The 20,985-nt window shown below is 46.2% G+C and overlaps 1 protein-coding gene across 2 annotated transcripts in view; it reads left to right on the top strand.

Annotated features, from left to right (window-relative positions):
- VTCN1 (V-set domain containing T cell activation inhibitor 1) overlaps positions 1-17,569 on the top strand; it is a 46,283-nt gene extending 28,714 nt beyond the window's left edge. The window contains exons 2-6 of one of the 2 annotated variants that reach the window (XM_037038910.1): positions 1,357-1,421; positions 8,017-8,364; positions 11,173-11,451; positions 15,528-15,691; positions 15,989-17,569. In XM_037038910.1, coding sequence (XP_036894805.1) covers positions 1,357-1,421; positions 8,017-8,364; positions 11,173-11,451; positions 15,528-15,646 — 811 coding nt within the window. In that variant the 3' untranslated portion in view covers positions 15,647-15,691; positions 15,989-17,569. Of the gene's footprint in view, positions 1-1,356; positions 1,466-8,016; positions 8,365-11,172; positions 11,452-15,527; positions 15,692-15,988 lie in introns of those variants that run through there. The other variant, XM_037038911.1, reaches the window with a different exon arrangement.
- Positions 17,570-20,985: the final 3,416 nt, after the last annotated feature.

The raw sequence follows: 20,985 nt of genomic DNA, 5'->3' as shown, positions 1-20,985 counted from the left end.
GCCCTACGGCTGCACCTCATGAGGCGTGGCCTCCAGGGAAACTGTTGACTCAAACTGCTCCCTGTGAGTCTCTGCTTGTCTCTGGTAAGCCTGTCCCTGAGCCCACGGGAGCCGGGCACAAAGAACCTATTCAGGGCAGAAAGGAAAGTGCTCGCGATTCCCCCTCTCTCTATAGCATCGTTCTTTGCCTCTCTGTGCCTTTCTTTTGTCCTGCCTATTGAGTAACATCAGCGTGGGTGTGGGCAGTGTGTGGCTTGCCAATAGCGAGACAGTGTGGCCGAGGACACCGGCCGGAGGACTTGTGCACCAGGGCAGGCAGCAGCGGACGAGCTTCCCGGGAGCTGCTGTGCCAGTGCACCAGCTCGGACCCGCACCTTCTGCTCTGCCTCAGTCCCTCTCACAAGCGAAAGCTGGCATCCCCGGGGCTCCCCGGGACAGAGAGGAGAGACACAGCCCGCTAGAGAGCACCCCTCCCTTGGGAGGAAGCAGCGGAAGTAGTCGCGTGCAGATTCCAGAGACAGACTCTAATCCCAGCTCTGCCCACTACCTGAAAAACGGAGACAATAACTTAGTTTGCCTCGTAAGGTCATCGCATGGATGAATGATATAGTCCACAGGTGGTGTCTCAGACACGTCTGCCACATAATTCTAGCACTCCGGACATGTAAACGATACCTCCTTGTTTATTTCCCTGATGTCATGAGTTAATCTGTTCATTGAAAACTAGCAGGATACATGTTAAGACGCTAACAGTGGTTATGTCTGGTGATGGAATATTTGCTTATTTGTACTGTCTAAACTTTATGTAATAAATACATATTACCTCTCTAATAAGAAAAAAATAAACTCCTGTTGAGGACCTATGGGGTACAGTGGACTGGGAATGAGTGGGTACAGAGGAAACACGACCATTGTCCTTAGTGGAGTTTAAGGTCTATGCGAGGAGACCAAACAGGTAGGTTAATGATATACGAGAGGTGGGTAGTGACCCTCAGGGTGGGCTGAGTACGGAGGCGGGGCCCCTGAAGGGGCCCTGGGCAGTACAGAGATCTCAATAGTTTTGCCTGGACAGCCTCTGTGTGTGGTCCTGCCTGGTCTGGAAGCAGGAAAGCAGAGCGACACACAGTCAAGTGAAAGGGCCACTCCTCCAGCCTGCTCGGTGCCCCGGGGGCGGGGGTAGAATCACTGATTCCTGTCTGAGGCGGCTGCTTCTGGGAAACGGCCTATTTTGAAGAGAAAGTTGAGGTGCTTCACGTAGCACCTCTTCTGACCAATGACACGTCCGAGCCCGGGCTGGAAATCGCCCCGTCCGTCCGGAGGAAGGACGTAATTTCCTGTTTCTCCGTCTCTCCACAGCATGATTGGCAGCATCATTATTTCGGCTGGAGCCATTGCTCTCATCATCGGTTTCGGCATTTCCGGTGTGTGACCTCTCGCATGACCACAATCCACCCCCCTCTCACCAGTAAGCCCGCGGTCCCTCGGCCTGGCAGGAGCCAAAGCGCACAGGCAGCGGGTCCAGAGAGCCTCAGAGCAGGGCGCTGGTTCTCCTGCCTATGGACTGCATTCGCCTCCCATCGGTCACTCAACTCTGCGGGCCTCAGTTTCCTCATTTACAGGGTGGAGGAAACACTGGGTCACTGGGTAGCTGAGAGAGTCAAACGGACTATTTATCAGAGTCTCCCGAGTGCTGTAGAAATTCTGGGATCAGAGGTGAAGTGCCGTGGCCGAGCCGCTCTGTCAGTGGTTGACCTGGGCAGATGATTCCTCTGCGATGAAGCTTCCGCAGAAGCGTTGCGCAATATCCAGTCTTTGTGCTCAGGGGTCTTACTTAGGTAAAGAGAACCCTGGCTGCGGCTGTTGCTCCGTGTAGGAAACAGAGGCCACTGCGGCACAGGTGTCAGCTAACTGATGTCAGTTGCAAGGAACGGGCTTCTCGTTCCTTTTCGGTCTCAAAAGCATCTATTACAGACGGCACGTTAATTAAGACACTGAGTGAGCTGGGCCAGCAGCTGTCTTCTGTGGGGCAAGTGTTTGCTCCACCTCCCTCGAGCTGTCTGCCACAGGCCAACACAGCTATTTTAACCTAGTCTGTGGCCAAAGCTGGCACTCCATAACTTTAGTTTTATAGTTTCAGCTGCCTTTTCTCTGTCACACTCCTCCAGTGTGGGTGTGCTGACATCCTGGATGACCCTTGAAGAGGAGGGCGATGCAGTGGAAAGGCCCCAACCCAATCTCACTGGATGACTTTGAACAGCTCCGCACAGTGGGAGAGTGAAGGAATCAGACAGAGCTGCTCTCGTCTCTGGTCTGATACTAACTGGATGTGCCCACTGGGATATAACTTAACTCCCCAGAAACAGTGTCCTCACGTGTAAAGCAGTCAGAGGAGCTGTGGGTATTAAATGACAAAGTGTAAAGTGCCTGTCATGTGTGTGTGCTACATGGCCGTCACTGACACTCACATTGATGGCATCATTGCTATTACTAATTTGCTGTTATTAATGCGTTCATATAGCACCTCCTAAAACTTGTATCATTTCCTGCCCACACCGGGGCAGGCCCCCTCTGCGTCAGGGAGGCCAGAGCAGGACACCACAGGACACAGCCTCCTAAGAAATTCTCCATCTCTGGACACTGGGTAAAATCACAGTGCCCTCAGAAAGCCAAACAGGCATGTGTTTATGGCACCAAAACAGGAGCACTGTGCAAAATGTTGGGGGGGAAATAATATTTTTAAAATTGTAGTCATCTGAGAAAAAACCAGCTATTGGCCTTTCTTTCTTACACTTACTTTACAGTTTTTAATTGTTTTTATTTTCATGTGAGGTGGGGATACTGTTTTAGTGGGTAGGCGCGCTACATATCTCAGTCTGGCCCTGGATATCAGCAAAACAGGATAAAAGAGCCCAGGATTAGTACCAGATACTGGAGAGTCACTGCTCCACCGATTGCTAGATAAAGGGCTTTAGGAAAGCCGTTTAATCCCATGGAGCCTCTTTATCCTCATCCACAAAAGGTATGTTGATAATTCTTACCTCCCAGGGTTCTTCTCAGGCTTACACTGAGTCACTATAAATAAAGCAGTTATCGATTGTTTCTTTCCTCCTGGCGCTCTGATCTGCAATCTTTCTAAATGATTCTAGTTAGTTAGTGGTTCCCAATACTACTAACTGAAGGTTTGACATGTGGCAAGTCAGGTACCATATTAAGCCCTTTACCTGGGTTGTATCCTATAGACCATTCAGGGACCCTCTGAAGGAATTACTATTATTAAATATCCCCATTTCATAGGCGAACAGCCATGGAATGAAGAAGTTGGAAAACGTCCCCATGGTCACAGATCAAGTTAATGGCAGAGCTGGGACTTGAACCCAAACAGCCTGATACCTATGCCTTGCTCTCAAACACTACGCTCTGCCGCCCCTTCCCTACCTTGTTCCTGTATCTGTCCCGGCCAGCAGCCTTTCTAGTTTCTTCTCAGTGACGCAGCTGCTACCACCAGCCCTGCCCTCGTCTCTGGCAAGACGGCACTCACAGGGGCCACCCAGGCTGCACTGGGGCAGGCTGAAGCCTGTATGTTTCCGCCGTTGAGCCACGTGCTCTGGTGCCCATTTGGACAGCTGGTTCCAGCAGATGCTGAGTGGCCGTCTGCTGAAGGCTTCTAGTGTGCTCTCTCTGCTCCTGAAATCTATAGAACTTGCCTTACGGAGTCATTTCAAAGAAAAGTTAATTTTCCAGATTTATCCAGTGGTGTTGGGCATCCCAGAATCATAGTTTCTGTAAAGAATCCTTGCCCCGTGTTACCTGTAATCTCGCTTTTCAAGAGATCCTGCTGCTACGTCAGGGGGCAACAGAATGTTGCTTGCCCTGGGTGAACAGAGAACGACTCTGGTTTTACCTGCTCTCCTTTGCCAGCTCCTCTTTCCCCCGCAGACCAGAGCTGTGGTAGGAATAGCTCTCACAAGCTAGAGAATTCATTTTCAGTAAGTGATTGGGTCTTCCAACTTTAAAGGTGTTTGATGGCATCTTAGAGGCCAATGGCATCCTTAAAATCTCTGCTCATTCAAAGGAACAGACTTCTCTATTCATAGATAGCTGCTTTAAACTCATCTCCTAGAGCAATTTGGCTTATCCAGTCATACAAGAGCCCCTGGCGGTTAAGAGGCCTGGAGGGCCACCTCAGACCAGTCTGTGCTTCCTAGAACATAGCTCCTTGAGCCAATATCTGCCTGCAAGTTTGTATACAGATTTCTTTTTGTGAGAAGCAATATTGATGTATATGCTATTGCTTGCACAACTGAATTGTATTTTATCCCTTTTAACTATCATTTATTCACCTAATAAGTACTCATTGACTGCTTTCTGGGTGCAAAGCAATGGCTTGGTCCTTGGGTTTTGTTAGATCTCACTGGCCTTTATTCCTCCTCTTGATTTGATACAGGGAGGCTGGGATTTAATCGACGTTACATGCATTCCGTCTGCCACATCTTTAATGCGACCTGCAATGGACTAGACCAGAGCCTGCAGCGGGGCCCTGGGGCACTGCAAGGCTGCCTACTTTTACTCCTTAAGTTCTCTAAGAGGTATTTCAACAGCCCCTCCACCTGTGGGCTCCAGGCCAACACATTACAATTAATTCAGTAGCACAATTATCAAACTAAGATATGCCATTACTATTTCATTCTCTCCATGAACTATGCTAATTATGTCTTTTTTCTGAAAAGTAATTTTTTCAAATCAACTTTAATGGCACTTTATAAACCACAATCAAATATACCCTTGCTCTAATGTAGTTATATTTGCTCCGTGCTTTTACTGAGAATCTCTGGGTATTTTGTCTTCTTTTTCACTGGCTCACATTTCCCCCAAATTTAGATGTAGTAATCCTGCCAAATGTTCCTCCCTCCTATTATCATTTCTGGATGGAACCATTACGAAGTCCTTTGATTTCTACTGGCTCCCATTTATTCATTCATTTATTCATTCATCTATTCATTGACTCAACAAACATTATTTTCCTCTGTAGAAACACAGCACTAGGCCCTTGTCTTAGTTTTCTCAGGCTGTCATAACAAAACACCCGAGGCCTGGTGGTTTAAACAACGGAAATGCATTCTCTCACAATTCTAGAGGCTGGGAAGTCCCCTCACGCCCCAGGTGGCCCCATCTCTAAGGTTTCCATTAGAAGGAGGGTGATCAATCTGCTTGACTCCACTTACTCATTCAAATACAATCTCATCCAGAAACCTCCTCACAGAGACATCCCAAAATATCTGACAAAATGTTCCGGCACTCAGTGTAGTCAGCATGTAAAATAACTGCCACAGCATTGTAGGAATTGCAAATATGATCACAATGGTTTCTGCCCTTGAAAAGCTTGCAGTCCAGTGCAGGAGATAGACTGAAGACAGGCAGAGGGAGACAGCGGCTGTAATAAAGGCAAAGGAAGGTGACCGGGGAGAGTTAAGAGAGAACCTACTCATTTTGACTTGGTAATCAAATGAGGGTTTCAGGAGGGTTTGCCATCTAAATAGCCTTGAATATAAGAAGAATTGGGATAACTGGTGATAAAGAAGAGAAGGGAACTACAAATCATTAAGTGCAAGATAAACAGGATTGTGAAAATAATAGCATAATTGTATAACCAGTAGTAGTCTGGGATGTCTGGGATATCAGTCTGTCAAGTAAAGAATAACTGAAAACAAACCTTTAATGCAGTGTTCAAGAAACTGCCAAGGCAGGGTGTGGGGTGTGCTGCGTTTCCATCACACCCCAAAGCTTCAAACCACCCTTGCACAGCTTCTCGCCAAACCTCCCACATAAAGGGCCACACATGGCAGCTGCCCCACATGCTAAAGCTTCCAAACATCCTCCCAGCTCCACCCAGGCACGTGCGTTTCCTCTGCCCTTTTTACTTATATTTTTTCTTCCACTAGAAGCTCTCTGTTCTTTCTACTATAAACCCACCCGGCTTAGCTTCTGTAGGCCCGTCCATCAGCCATCACCTTCATCTACTTCATAAAGGCTTAGGACCCAATTAGACCATTCCAACCCCCTACGGGCTAGGGGAGGCGAGCAATAATATCCTTATGTTCAGAATGTTTACCTCTAGCATTTGAAAAACACCAAGTATGCTTTGCGTACATACTTTTCCATTGAAAGCAGAAAATCAATAAATCACTTGATAGGAATAGACAGTCAGACTGTGAAAGAACATGGCAGGAAATGAGGCTGCAAGGGGAGCGGCTTAGGTGCACTTCCTGTGTGCCCTGCAGTATTTAGGTCTGAACGCCATGCTGGGTAGTCGGAACTGCACTCCACCGTGCTCGGGAGCCATGGGAGACTAAAGGTTAGAAAAGTCAAATGTTCAGATTGTTCTTTAAGCTCTACCTGTAATTTTAATGCTTGTAAAGTATACTAGATGGAGGCAAAGATGAGAGGAAGGAATACCAATACGGAAGCTAAGAAGTGCTCAGCACCCATTTGTTTGGCTGTAAGGAAGACAGGTTAGTGGAGACCTTTTTAATACAAAGTATTTGTTTTTTAAAGGATACTCAGATTGGGGCAGGAACTAGACCCGAAAACCCTCGGGATCCAAGACAGCTCTGGGGATGAGGGGCTCTCTTCATCTTTCTTTCATCGTCCCTCCCAGCACACATGCACAACTTTTTGTGTCTGGCCCGCTCTCCTCTTGAGCTCAAAGACTCATCCTCTCCTTGGCTTCATATCCAAGCCCCAGAAGGAGCCTCTCAAGAAGGTTCAGCTAATTAAATCGGCCTTAGGCCCTGGCTGGCGTAGCTCAGTGGATTGAGCGCGGGCCTGTGAACCAGATGATCGCGGTTCGATTCCCAGTCAGGGCACATGCCTGGGTTGCAGGCCGGTTCCTTGCAGGCTAACTACCAGCAGGGGACGCATAAAAGACAACCATACATTGATGTTTCTCTCCCTCTCTCCTTCCCCTCTAAAGATAAATAAATAAATAAATAATCTTTAAATCGGCCTTAGATGCATCCCCAGTCAACAGCCCTCGGTTTATAGAAAGAACAGCTGGTCAGTCCTTCAAAGACTGAGTGGGCTGTTGGCTGGGCAAGTGGGGAAGAGGCAGTGGACATGGCTGGCACCATGGTAATATTCTACTGGTGGTACGTTGGGAGGGGAGGGCATATCTTCTATCTTAGGCCAGAAACATAATTTAAGTACTCTTCTTCATCATGCATGGCTAGCACTATACTCTTGACTTAGTCACTTAGTTCCTCCATGCCTTAGTTTCTTCATCATTTAAATAGAGATAAAAGTAACAGTACTTTAGCCCTGGCTAGTTTGGCTCAGTGGATTGATTCCCAGTCAAGGCACATGCCCGGGTTGTAGGCCAGGTCCCCAGCAGGGGGCGCACAAGAGGCAACCACACATTGATGTTTCCCTCTTCTTCCCTTCCCCTCTCTCTAAAACTAAATAAATGAATTTTTTTAAAGTAACAGCACTTCAGAACTTAACAGTCTTTAGAATTCCTAGTCACATTTAGTTAACACTACGTTTCACTTTTTGTTAACTAAGAACAATACCTTATATGTATAATTACAGTTTACAAATCAAATTTATAGTCATTTGACTTGATCTTCACAGGAGCCATAGAGTTAGGTAAGACAGATATTACCTCTATTTTTCGGAGATCCAGAGAGGTTACTCGATTCGCTCAAGGTTACACAGACACTGAGTGGCAAAGTCAGGACTTAAATTCTCATCTTCAAACTCCAAGTCCAACACGTTCCCCTCTTGTTACCTCTCAAGGATTGGGTTGATTGGTCTCAAAAAGCTGCTGCGGCAGATCGTAGCCATCAAAACCATTGTCTCCCTGCCCTTTCCATTTTTCTTACGTCTTCTTCTATGCCTTTCCTGTTCTTCTTTATTTTGAATTTATTACAGGAGTCTCTGTTTGGCTTTCAGTAATGAAGGGTTCGGTTGCAGACATTCTGAAGCTTCCCTTGGCATTGACCCTTGCTTCCTGAATTGTAGGGACACACTCCATCGCAGTGACGGCTTTCACCTCAGCCGGGAACATTGGAGAGGATGGAATCCTGAGCTGCGCTTTTGAACCCGACATCAGACTTTCTGATATCGTGATACGGTGGCTAAAGGAAGGGGTTATGGGCTTGGTCCACGAGTTCAAAGACGGCAAGGATGACCTGGCAGAGCAGAATGAAGTGTTCAGAGGCCGGACAGCAGTGTTTGCCGATCAAGTGAGAGTGGGCAATGCCTCTCTAAGGCTGAAAAATGTGCAGCTCACAGATGCTGGCACCTATACATGTTACGTCATCACTTCTAAAGGCAAGGGGAATGCTAACCTTGAGTACAAAACTGGAGGTAAGTTATTTTCAGACAGAGGGAAAGAAAGGGCCAAAAGGTATTTGAGTCTACGGAGCAGAGTGAGCTGATGAGATGTCACACTCCTGTGTTCAGGAGCCACTAATGTCAGACAAGACCCTCAAAGTCTGTTAGCGGCCATCCTTGCCGCCCAAGACCCTCACCAACTCTGGAAGTAGCCTGCTAGAATATTAGGTCTTCAAAGCTTCTGTTTCAGACTCCAGCTTCTTTTGAATTTTTTAATATATTCCCTAAAATATTTTGCCAAAAGAAATATAGTTTTTTATCGTAGCCTCCAGTATTGTGAGTGAGAGAAGCCCATTACCTGGGCTGAGACTTTTCTGTGCTGAGTAGGCCCTAGCCCAAGGCTGGAATCAGTGCCACCAGGGACACTGACAGTGGAACTCATTATTGAGAAGTCCAACAGTAATTAAACGAAACGACGTTGTCCTATGAACTCATGAGCCCTTCCCTCAATGAAATCCACCCTTTCTTACCAACTACATTTAACACGTTTTCTAAATGTATGTGTAGGAGACTCAGAGAGATACTCAGATAAGGAGTAAAAAGACGATTTGTCCTTCCTCTTGCAGAGCTCACAGTGTGGAGCTTACAGAGTTGAGCGTCGGGGCAGAGATAAGGAAAATATGCAAATACCTGTCATATTTGGTAGAGTGTACAAAATGCTTTAAGAGAAGTATAAATGAAGTGATCTGAGGATTCGCAGGAAGAAAGAAATCATATCAACCCATAGGGATGGAAGGGATAGGAAAGCCCCCATGGAGAGAATTTGGGAGGCATCTGACGGATAGGTAGATAGTATCCTGCAGCCTCCTAGCCTAAGCCAACCTGCACAGGCCTTTTCGGACGCCTCCTAACGTGTGCGTGTGACGGTTTGAAGCACAGATCTAGAGCCGGAGTTGGGCGAATAGAGTGGCCTGGGCAAGGCAGCCTCCTGGGCCTCAGTGTCTTCTTCACTTTGAATTGGGGATCAGCACGGTCCTGTCAAAGGGACAGTGGAGCTGACTAAAAGGACTTTCCGTGGCAAAACTGGAACAACTTGAGCAATAAAATAAACAATACGGTATTAAATTATAACTCTAAGTATAACATACAGGTGAGCCCACACTCATATATAAATACGAGAGAGATGAAACAAGTCTTTACAGATGAATTCCAAACAATGTATTTCAATCTCTCCCCGTTCAGAAGGTGGAGCCTAGAGTACTTTCCCCTTCCCTTGCCCCCTCCCCCTTAGGCTTAGTGAGGACCCGCTTCCAAAGAAACCTGACAAGCGCTGTCTCAGCAAAGCAATTGAAGGTGACATCACCAATGATAAGACTTGCTGAGGGCACATGCCCTATGAGGTGAAATGATGAGAAGGCACTGCGCCTCCCACAGTCTTCCTTTCCAGAACCCATAACCTCAGGCTGATCGTGAGGAAAACACCAGGCAAATTACAATAGAGGGTTACCCTACAAAATACCTGAACGGTGCTCAGAACTGTCATGGTCATGGGGAACATGGTAAATTGAGAAACTGTCGTAGGCCAGAGGAACCTAAGAGCACATGACAAATAATTGCAATGCGGTATTCTGGCTGGGATCCTAGGACAGAAAAAGGACATTAGTGGAAAAACTGGTAAAATCCAAATAAAGCATAGAGTTTAATTAATGTAAAGTACCAGCGACGGTGTCTTAGTTTTGACAAACGCACCATGGTTATTTCAGATGCTAGCACTAGGGAAACCGGATGGGAAGTCACAGTAACTCTGCATGTCATTGCAACTTTTCTATAAATCTAAAATTATTCAAAGATTAAAAGCTCGTTTTGCTTTAATGGGGACAATAATAAATATCCCTAGGACTGTTACGAGGATCAAATGAAATAACGTCTGGCACCCAGCACAGGGCACACCCTCAATAAATTCTGTTCATTGCCAGGAACACTCAGTTTCCCGTATCACCTCCCACGAGCTTGGTCCCTGCCTGCTCCGGGCATGTGAGTCTCCTTGACAGAGAGGAGGCTCTTTAAGGGCAACACAAGGCCTTTCCTTTCACTACGCAGCACCAACACAGTCCTGGGCGAAGGAAGGTGCTAAATAAGTTCATAAATCGTATCTTGCCAGTTTGGAGCCAAAAGTCCAGGCCTTAACATTGTCTACAAGTGTATGTCTGCCTAGACAGACGGAGAAGCCAGTCTTCATTTCAAAATGCAGTAACCTCCCCAGTGAGCAGCTTTTTATCTTGGAGGAAAACAAGCTCCTGTCTCTAACTCTGGACACCACGGCAGGGCAGCCTCGGCCCAGGCAAGCTCCAACTCCCCCTGAGGACGAGGCCTGCATGTGGGATGTCCTTGAGTGACCGTGAATGCTGTTTGTTCCTTCCTTCTCCCTCTCCCTCCCACCCTAACTATTTTCTCCAGGCAGAACAATACATAATATCCAGGAAGCGTCACAGGTGTCTGGGAAAATACCCAATTTCCCTAATGAATGGACTTATATTTTTTTGTAATCACTGGAACTCCTCTTACTTGGAGAAATTTATCTGTTATAACAACTATACCTAGAACTTCAGTCTCTGGAGTTTGTGATATTGGCCAAAGAGTTGTGATGCACAGAAATACTGTGAGCAAATCATTATTTGCATCTAGAGTACAATAGGCCATACACAGAGAATCCACTGGGGAAGGATTGCAAAACTTCAATGATGGAAATCGTTGTGTTTTTAAAACCTAGTACTCCAAAGCCTATATTGTCTTACCTCTCTGACCTTTAACATCTGCTCTTTCTGACCTTCAACCCCGCAGCCTTCAGCATCCCAGAGGTAAACGTGGACTATAACACCAGCTCAGAGAGCTTTCGGTGTGAGGCTCCTCGGTGGTTCCCCCAGCCTACAGTGGTCTGGACGTCCCCAGTTGACCCGAGAACCAACTTCTCAGGAGTCTCCAATACCAGCTTTGAGCTGAATTCCGAGAACGTGACCATGAAGGTTGTATCTGTGCTCTACAATGTCACAATCAACAACACATACTCCTGTATGATCGAGAACAGCATTGCCAAAGCCACGGGGGACATTAAGGTGACAGGTGGGTCCCTTCATGATTTTTGTATGGGTTTATTGGGGTGAGAATCAAGTCCCAATTAAATCGGATTTCTATAACAGATGTAGTATGTGCCAGGGCACAGAAAGCTCTAGAGTTTTCTTCACAGAGACCCTGATCACAGTTCCAGTTGGGATTACACTACGTAAGAAGACTAATACAAAACAATATTTGTGGCATAATAGGTCAAAGATGGCACATAAGCTTCATCTTATATGTCCCCTTACTGCCTGGAGAGCAGTGTTTATTTAGGATTCTGAGGCCTGCCTCACTCAGTAGGACTGGCTTGGTGAAGCAGTGTGTAAGTGATGATTATTTGACATCTCTGATACATTTAGTTAATATCTATATGAAAAGTCCTCTGACACTAGTTTGGTTCCAGCCTGCCCTAGAGAAGGCTTTCCATCTGAAGACAAAAGGCCTTAGGGTCTGCCTTAGTCCTCTTCAGAGCTTCTGGGACCCGCTCACGCTCCCACTCATATTGGCCCCGGGCTCTCAGAAAGCTCTAGCTTGAACTGGCCTCCCAGGCTGTGAAGACCAGGCCCCGGGGAGGCCCAGCACTCTAGTCCCCCTGCAGTGCTTCAGTGCACACAAAACCTAGGACTGAGCCAGCGCCCAGCAAGTGCATAGACTGAATTATGACTTTTAAAACCTTCCGTCTTGGGGCTGCATTGAATTCAGACTGTAGTGGAAGGAGTAGGTCAGGAGACCCCCTGTCTTGTATCAAGCACACAGAATACCATACAGAACACCTTGCACAGCATAAGTTCCCCATACATGTTTACTGATTTTAACTAAATAAACCATATTTTCATCAGGTTATAGTTTAGTTAAAATTATATACATGAAAACCTATGGAACAAGAGAAAATATCTGCAAGTCATACATCTGATAAATGGTTAATATGCAGAATACATAAGAACTCACACAAGTAAACAACAACAAAAATCAAATAATTTGATTAAATAGCAAGCAAAGGACTTGAATAGACATTTCTCCAAAAAAGACATACGAATGGCCAATAGGCAGATGACGAGACGCTCACCACCACTAATTATCAGAGAAATGCAATGGAAGCCCTGGCTGTTGGTGAGGGCGAGGAGAAATTGGAACCATTGTGAGTGTCAGACGAGATTCTAAAATGATGCGGCCACTAGAAAACAGTATAAAGGTTCCTAAAAATTAAAAATAGAACTGCCACCTGACCTAACAACCCCACGTCTATGTGTATGTCCAAAGGACCGAGAGTAGGGTCCCCAGGGGTACTGGCAGAGCCGCAGTCACAGCAGTGTCACTCACAGCAGCCACGAGGAAGGAGCAGCCCAAGATGTCCATCAACAGGTGAACAGCTACGCCAAGTGTGGTGGGCGCATAAAGTGGAATACTATTCGGTCTTAGGAAGGAAGGAACCCCTTTCACATGCTACGATGCGGATACATTTTCAGGACATTATGCTACAAGTCGGTCACAGAAGAACAAATAGCCTGTGATTCCACTTACGTGAGGTGCCTAGACTAGTCCAATTTATAGGGACAGAAAGTGGAACGATGCTTACCAGGAGCTGGGGAAACAGAAAAGGACGGGGAATCATCACTTAATGGATACAGAGTCTCAGTCTTGCAAGATGAAAAAGGTTAGGAGATTGGTTTCACAATGAATATACTTAACACTACTGGACAGTACACCTAAAAATAGTTAAGATCGCAAATTTTTTCTTATGTTTCTTTTTACCGCAATAAAAAATATTTCATTAAAAAAGCAGAGCCCTGGCTGGTGTGGCTCAGTGGACTGAGCACTGGCCTGCAAACTGAAAGGTCGCCGGTTTGATTCCCAGTCAGGGCACATGCCTGGGTCGTGGGCCAGATCCCTGGTTGGGGGCGTGTGAGAGGCAACAGACCCATGTATCTCTCACACATTGATGTTTCTCTCCTTCTCCCTTCCTCCCCCTCTCTCTAAAAGTAAATAAATAAAACCTTTAAAAGAAAATTAGAGAGCTCTTCCACCATCCGGTGGAACAAATGGGTGACTGTACTGGTTAGAATGCTGTTAGCTGCCTATCACAGAAAACCAACTCAAACCTAAGCTAAAAGGGTCAGTTATTAGAAGGGTGTCAGGATGTCTCATGGAACGAAGGTACACTTTATTCATTTCCATTTTACTCTCTCTTTACTCTCCAATTTACTCTCTCTTGCTGTACTTGCCAACAGCTCCCAGCTTTAAAAGTCTTTTTCCCTCAATAGAGTAACCAGGCTGGACCTCAGTCTCCCAGGCCTACTCCGCATTTCCAGAAAGACTCACCTTGGTCAACTGCCCATACCTAGACCCACGAGGGTTGCTTAGGAGGTTGGTAATGCCACCAACAAACAATTAAAATCAGCAGCAGTGTGTTTAGAAAACAGATGAGAGTTTTAGAGATGCTTGAAAGTGGCTGCTCTTTCCCTAGGTAGAGATGTCCAATGGTTAGACATTGCCCAGCACATGACAGGCTTTGGGGAGAATGCTCCATCCCTGTTCCACCTACTCCCCGCCGTGAGAAGAGGTTCCCACCAGTGTAACCCTTCTAGCCTCTCTGTTCTCCCCTCTTTTATGCCTCACCAGAGAAGGAGGAATTACTAATTTATCTGACTGGTGAGTTTACCAGAAGAAACCAGACAAAAAAAGGCTCAGCTCCCCATTTTTTCTTGTCTCTCTAGCTACCCTCAGGAAGTATAACCTCTCCTCTGCTCCTCCAAGCCATCCACGTTTCAGGGCAGAACTGGCCCTCCAGGAGGCAGCCTGCCCCGGTCCGGTGCTGCCTGTCCCTGGAGACATCCAGGCTGCAGCTCACGGCCCTGCACAGAAAGCTGCGTCCTTTACCAGGTTTACTGGCAATAAAGGTGACATTTTGTTCTTCCAGTTGCCTCACTGTCTTTGTCCTACTCTTTAATTGATTCAGAACTCAGCTGGAAAACGGGATTTCATTAAACTCCTTTGAACCCCAATAATAGATGTTCAAACATATGTACTAAATAATCATGTTTTTTAACTGACACATATTGTGGCAACTGTAGCAACTGTAAACCCAGATGTGGAGCTCAGGGCAGTTCACAATAAGGAGGTGCATTTGGGAATGATCGGCCTAATAGAAGCGATGCTTATTAGGCCTGCGGAGAGCCACCGTTACCGCTGCTTCATAGCTAACACTTACTGAGCACTTACTATGTGCCAGACATACTCTAACTGCTTTACTTGTATCAACGCATTCATCCTCATAAGAATCCTGGGACACAGATTATTATTGCTATTTTTTAAAAAACTCTTTTTAAAATAAGATTTGATTTATTTATTTTTAGAGAGAGGGGAAGGGAGAAAGAGAGGGAGAAAAGCATCGATGTGTAAGAGGCACCTGGGTTGGTTGCCACTTTCATGCCCCCAACTGGGGACTCGGCCAGCAACCCAGGCGCCTGCCCTGCTCGGCGGTGACCTTCCAGTTTGCAGACCAGCACTCAACCCACTGAGCCACACCAGCCAGGGCTGATTATTAATTTTAGTCCTACTTTATAGATAGAGAAACTGAAACACGTATAGATTGAGTAACTAGAGTCACACAGCTAGGAAGTGTCAGAGAGAAAATGAGCTAAATGCGATCGGACTGTCTAGGGAGAAAATAGAGTAAAGAGTAATTTAATTTCTTCACTTCTTTTCTCTACTTCAAAATGAGAACAATACTTTCTCATCACTGTGTAGTGATGTCAAAAAAGTCAATAACACAGAACCTGTAAAGGTCACTGCCTAGAGGAAAAAATGTGTCTGAAGCCAAGGACTGGCTGTGGCTATTTGTTCAGCCTATTCTTTGTTCGGAAGCCAATAATTATCTCTTCATTGGTATAGTTTTTCATTTGGCTGAGTGCTAACAGGACTGGACCACAGAATAGAACTTTCTTTGAAAAAAGGGGAAGCTTGGCTTTTACGCCAGTGACAGAAAAGTAGAGACTGTGGTACAAAACTGCCCCCAAATTGGGCACAGCTGAAGACATCCAGCCTCTCTTCTGTGACCCTGAACTTTCTCTCTCCCTTTGCAGACTCTGAGATTAAAAGGCGGAGTCATCTAGAGCTGCTGGACTCAAAGGCTTCCCTGGGTGTCTCGCCTTCCTTCGCTGTCAGCTGGGCACTCCTGTCTCTCTCCCTGTCCCTAAAATAACGTGCCTTGGCCCCACAAAGACATGCAATGGCATTGGTGCCACAGGTGAGGAGAATCATGGACGGTGGGGGATCAGCTCTGTGCTTGTGTTCCTCATGAGAGTCAGGCAGGCCCCAGCGTCAGCCCTGACGATGACCCCTGCCCTGAAGGGGACACTCAAGTCCTGTCTCCTTTCCCTTAGCATCACATGGTACCATGTGGCCTTGATAAACACCATCAAAGTACAGAGAACAAGGCCGTTCCTGAATAAGAAATACACTCATACAGTGGCAGGCGGACGTTCAGTTCTCCATAAATGTTTGCTGGGTGGTTGTAATTGTGTCTTATCGCTGTTATTTTCAGAATCCCAGGAACCTGCAGAACTATTTCAGCACAAGATATGACCTAGTTTGATATTTCTTGGGGGAAATGAATTCATGTCTAAAAGGCTGGCGTGAACATAAAAGATCAAGAAGCAAAAAGAAGCCAAAAGCAAACCATAGAAGACTCAATATGAACAAGATAAATCTATCCTCAAAGACATGTATTAAAAGTTGGGAAAATAATTCATCTGAACTGGAAAAGTGTGTTAAGACTTCTGAGTATTAATAAAACACATGTGGAGACAAGTGCACCCTCCCCGCCCCCCCGTATCTCAGGGACCTCCCCTTAGCCATCCCCACGGGGGGGAGTCAGAGTACGGGAGAGTGCAGCCCCCTTGTCTGGGGACCCGCAGTTATCCGGCTGTGCTGTTGCTCTGAGGAAGTTCCCAGAAAGTTTCTGTTGCCATAGATTCGATACATTCGCATTGAAACTTCTGTGGAAACAGGAGGAAGCGGCTAATCAGCTGCCACTTCACAGTTCAGAGGTGACTGCATCTTAGCCACAGGTCAAATGACTCACTTGTCATTATGCTGCTTCCAAGTGTCTTGGCATCTCCTCCCACCTAACAAATACTAAAGAAATGAGGGAAATGATTGCAATTTTAACATAAAAAAATGTAGTGGGGTAGCACCTTTCCTCAATTATCTGAGTCCCTTCTTTTTAAAAACAAAGGCCATTTTATTTCTCAGATGATGTTGATCCTTGCATGGTCTCAGAAAGGCCCCGCCTCTTGATTATATGCGGTTTTCATTAAGTTGTCACTAGGGTGGAGGCTTCTCCTCTCTAGCCCCGGTGGACTGTGACGGCCTTGGCTTCCAACAGCATCTGGAGCAGGGAGACTCCCTCAGCTAGGGCAATTCTGCAGACCCACAGGGGCATTCAGAAGTGTTGGAAGACAACTTTAGTTGTCCCATTTTGCGGGGGAAGGGTGCTACGGGCATCTAGGGAATAGAACCCAGGGATGGTGCTCAACACCCCACAATGGATAGGACGTCCACCCACAGCAAAGAACTACCCAGCCCAGCATGCCACCCATGCTGAGGCTAGGAGACCCTGAAGCAAAGTAGAAAGGGTCTCTAACACAGGCGTCAGCCTCTGTCTCTTTGGCTGCTGTCTCAGCCCCAAGAGCCAGAACTCAGTGTGGGGCAACCAGGGATTTCTGATGCCGTTCCTGCAGCTGCACTTCTGAGTTCCCGGCCCTTATGTTTTCTCTACAAACAGAGTTGTGTGAGAGCCGCTTGGGTTCCACCTCAAGTCCTCTCACTCCGAATTTAGATCTCAGAACCTCGCCTAGTCGAAATTCAAATTAAGGCGACACCTTCCTTGAAGCACACAGAGCAATCTGAAAGCAGGCACAATAAACCTTTGAAACGAGGCCCTGAGGAACGCAGCTTTGGTGGGAAAGAACATTTTCTTCCCAGCCCCCTACCCATACCTTTCACGTGTTGACCACCACCTCCCTGGCACTCTGGACCCACCACGACTGTGTTACAGTTTGTTATAGAAAACTTGATTTATAGTTCTGATCACTCATGAGGATGATTAAATACACAGTTCCTACACTGTTGTCTGCCTGGTTTGTCAGAGAAAGTGGGTGTAAAGGGAGATGGATAAAAAGTCATAGGTCAGGTTTTAAAGATTACTACCCAGTATACGGCAGGCCTTCAGTGAATGTCTGTTGAATGAATGGATAAATGAATGGGAGGGCATGAGAGGAGACTCAGCGTGGGCCAGGTGGCTGGGTCTAGTTTCTTAGAGAAACTCTGCTAGGCTTTACCAACCTGGCATGTCCCCATCTGGGAACATAAGTGGCGACAGTGGGCTTGAGGCAGATAAATGTGGGGCAGTACACGCAGGTGGACAAACCCACTGCTCCCGTGTCAAAAAGCCTGACTTTCACTACTCAGGGATTATCAAATTCTCAAATCTCAGAAGAAAAACTTCAGAATCATTATTCCCAGGTCTCTCACTTTTCAGACGAAGATCCAGAGGTGAAGTGTGGGTAATTGGCCATCTTCAGGTTATAAAACTTGCCCAAAATCATACTGGTAATTGGTGGAGGAATACAATCTATAGAAATTTTCATTTTTTTAATTCCCAGATGATTTTTGGAACAACTCTTCCCTGCTGCATTCTCAGCTTGTTCCCAATTGGCCTTTTGCAAGAAGAAAACATTGCGGACCCAAATCAAGAAAGCAAACTGAAAGCATCGAACCTCCCAAGTCAGGTTCACTCTTTGGCCTTGTCCGTGAGCACAGAGCAGATGCATCGTGTCAGCTGAAGCGCCAGGACCAGAATGTCATGTACTCCACAGACATCCGGGGAAGCTCAAATCTAGATGCCAAAGGCTAAAACATTTCAGAAGTATTAACCCACTCAAAGGAACAAACAATTCAAACTTCAAAGTGAAGAATCGAAGAATAGATTACCAGCCATACCCAGGGTATATAAACATTTGTTTTAATGGCACAGTGACCTCAACCTGTGCACTGTTAATTGGGGGAGGAAGTGGACAGGGGATAGTATTGCATAATAAGCCTTCTGCCCAATGACATATGGGATGCACTTTGGTTCCATTGCTGAAACACATAATTCCCACCCTCCCTCCAGCTAAGTCTCCATACATTCAACTGGCTGCTCTAATTCAGACTTCTATGGGCCTGAGCCCCTTGCTCCTTTTAACCTTGTTTTATGTCCTCTTTCACATCAGTCATCTTCAGGGGTTTCAGTATGGCAGCCACAAGTGAAAATTAGCAGTCACAAAACCCTCTCTTTTCTACCTATCCTTAAGCAAAAATCCGTCTTTCCCCAGGAAGCGGTGTCTGAGCAGTCCTGTTCACCATGATTTCACTGTTCTCTCATCTCTACATGCCGTGTAGCCCAGAATCACACACTTTCTCATTGACAGATCTTCACTGCTGTGTACTTGGACTCCCTTGAAGATGATGACACAATAAGGAGGGAGCTGAGGCAGTCCTTGGAAGTTTGCTCTTAAGAAAGGGTCAGGCAGGTATTCTGAGGAAGCCTTGTTTACGGATGTTGTTTGCTGGGCCACAGCAGGTAAGTCACGGCCTAGGAGAGGGATCTTTAGTTAGCACCACAGGAGCCCGAGTCCACTGAAAATCACGGCTCCCAGCAGAGTGAATATCTGTGTCTTCTCAAAGTCATAACTTCACCCTCAGCCTTATGTTATCTCTTCTGTTCAAATCAAATTGCCTGGCCTAAGAGGTATTTTTAGCATTTTCTATTGTAAAGTCCCTTACCCAAAGCTCTAAACAATACTTTATCAAAGAATAACGTTATGGATAACTGGGTCCCCTATTCCTTCTTTAGAACAGGACAAAAGTGGTGCTCAGTTAATCCAGAATGTGAGCGATAGCAGACAGACCACTTGCTTTCTCTCTGCCTTCCATGCGTGCAGTTCTCAAGCTTTATTTACAACCATTCGTGTGTTATTACTGTGGGGGAACTATTTAGGTTTTGACAGATAAAATTCCGGGATGAGGGTCCTTGATGTGACTTTGATGAGATGGGTCAGTCGTGACTCAAGTGGCAGGTCCAGTCTCACACCTGGGTGGGTGAGGCTGGGAGGGTGCCAGGGTGACAACAAACAGAGAGCAGTTTCTAGTGAGAGGCAGCAGGTGCCCCCGAAGAAGCCACATCACATCCTGCTAAGGGACTGTGGTCTTCGATTTCTCTCAACCTTCCTTTTACCCACTTTCTCCCACGTGGCCCATTCAAGCCTCCTCTAGGCCCTGGTTGTTCTCAGTGTTTCTACCATTCCTTCCAACAAGGTCTGGAAATGCTTTCGAAAATGCTCCCTGGCATCCAGCTCCACATGGGAAGGTAGTTTATTGATTACCTTTTCAATAGCTTAATCTATTGCTCTCCCATGGAGGCAAATCCTTACTTCATTGAGAGGAAGCTGTAAGTGAAAATATCAAACAAAAACATCAATCTAGTGAGAGATACTTGGGGTATCAAGGTATTGGCCAGTGATTCCTAGCATGAGAGAGAGACCAAAATAGAGGGAAAAAATTAGAAATGAATAGTGAATGATCAGGAGGGGCTTATCAGTTCAATCAATAAACCCCTATAAGAATTTATATTGATGTAAATTAGGGTATTACTATTCTCTCTTAACTTAATGAACAAAGAGTAACACAAACACAATCAGGATAGAGATGCACGTGTCAAGAAAACACTTGGCTCCATTTAAGTCTCTCCCCACCTCACCCACTTATGAGCCAGAGTCGTCTGCTTGCCCGCTTTCAGGGACAGGTCTGAGCGTACTGAAGAGAGCTCCTGCTGTGTGCCCAAATGTCATTCGGGGTCCCTGTCCAATAGCACCTGCCTTATTTGGTAACTATGACGATTAAAGAGATCATTCATAAAAAGCAGTTATTACACTGCCTGGCTTAATAGTTTGCTAGGACTGCCACAGTGAAATACCGTAGATTGGTTGGCTTAAACAACGGAACCGTTCTGGGACTGGAAACCCAAGATCAAAGTGTCAGTAGGTTTGGTTTCTTCCGAGGCCACTCCCACCGGCCACCTGCTTGTTGTGTTTCTTTGTGCACCTGCGCCTCTGGCATCCCCCTTCTTAATAGGGCGTCCACCCCGACTGCTTCATTTCACCTTCATCACCTCTTTAAGGACCCCGTCTCCAAACACAGTCACATTCTGAGGCATACTGCAGGTTAGGATAACACTGGCATATATGAAGACACTAATAGAAATTAGCTATTATTAAGTACATGTGTTGGGCAGGGCAAACGAACATCAAGGCAACCAGACAGAGAAGAGGATCAACTTTGCTTTTTCACCCCCTGTTTGACCCAGAGTGTTTAAGGTTTCAACACTTGGCATACAGTGAAAGCTTTGTCCAAAGAGCTACTCATCTAAACCAGGTCAGAGGACACTTGAAAACCAGAGCACAGTGGCTCAGCAGGTCGATGCTGTTAAGGGAACTGAAT

This window comes from Sturnira hondurensis, unplaced genomic scaffold (genome assembly GCF_014824575.4).
Source record: "Sturnira hondurensis isolate 20B ecotype Veracruz unplaced genomic scaffold, ASM1482457v3 Scaffold0024822, whole genome shotgun sequence".
Lineage (NCBI taxonomy): Eukaryota > Metazoa > Chordata > Mammalia > Chiroptera > Phyllostomidae > Sturnira > Sturnira hondurensis.
The sequence above is the reverse complement of the archived record's forward strand: the minus strand, read 5'-3'. Positions and strand labels throughout refer to the sequence as shown.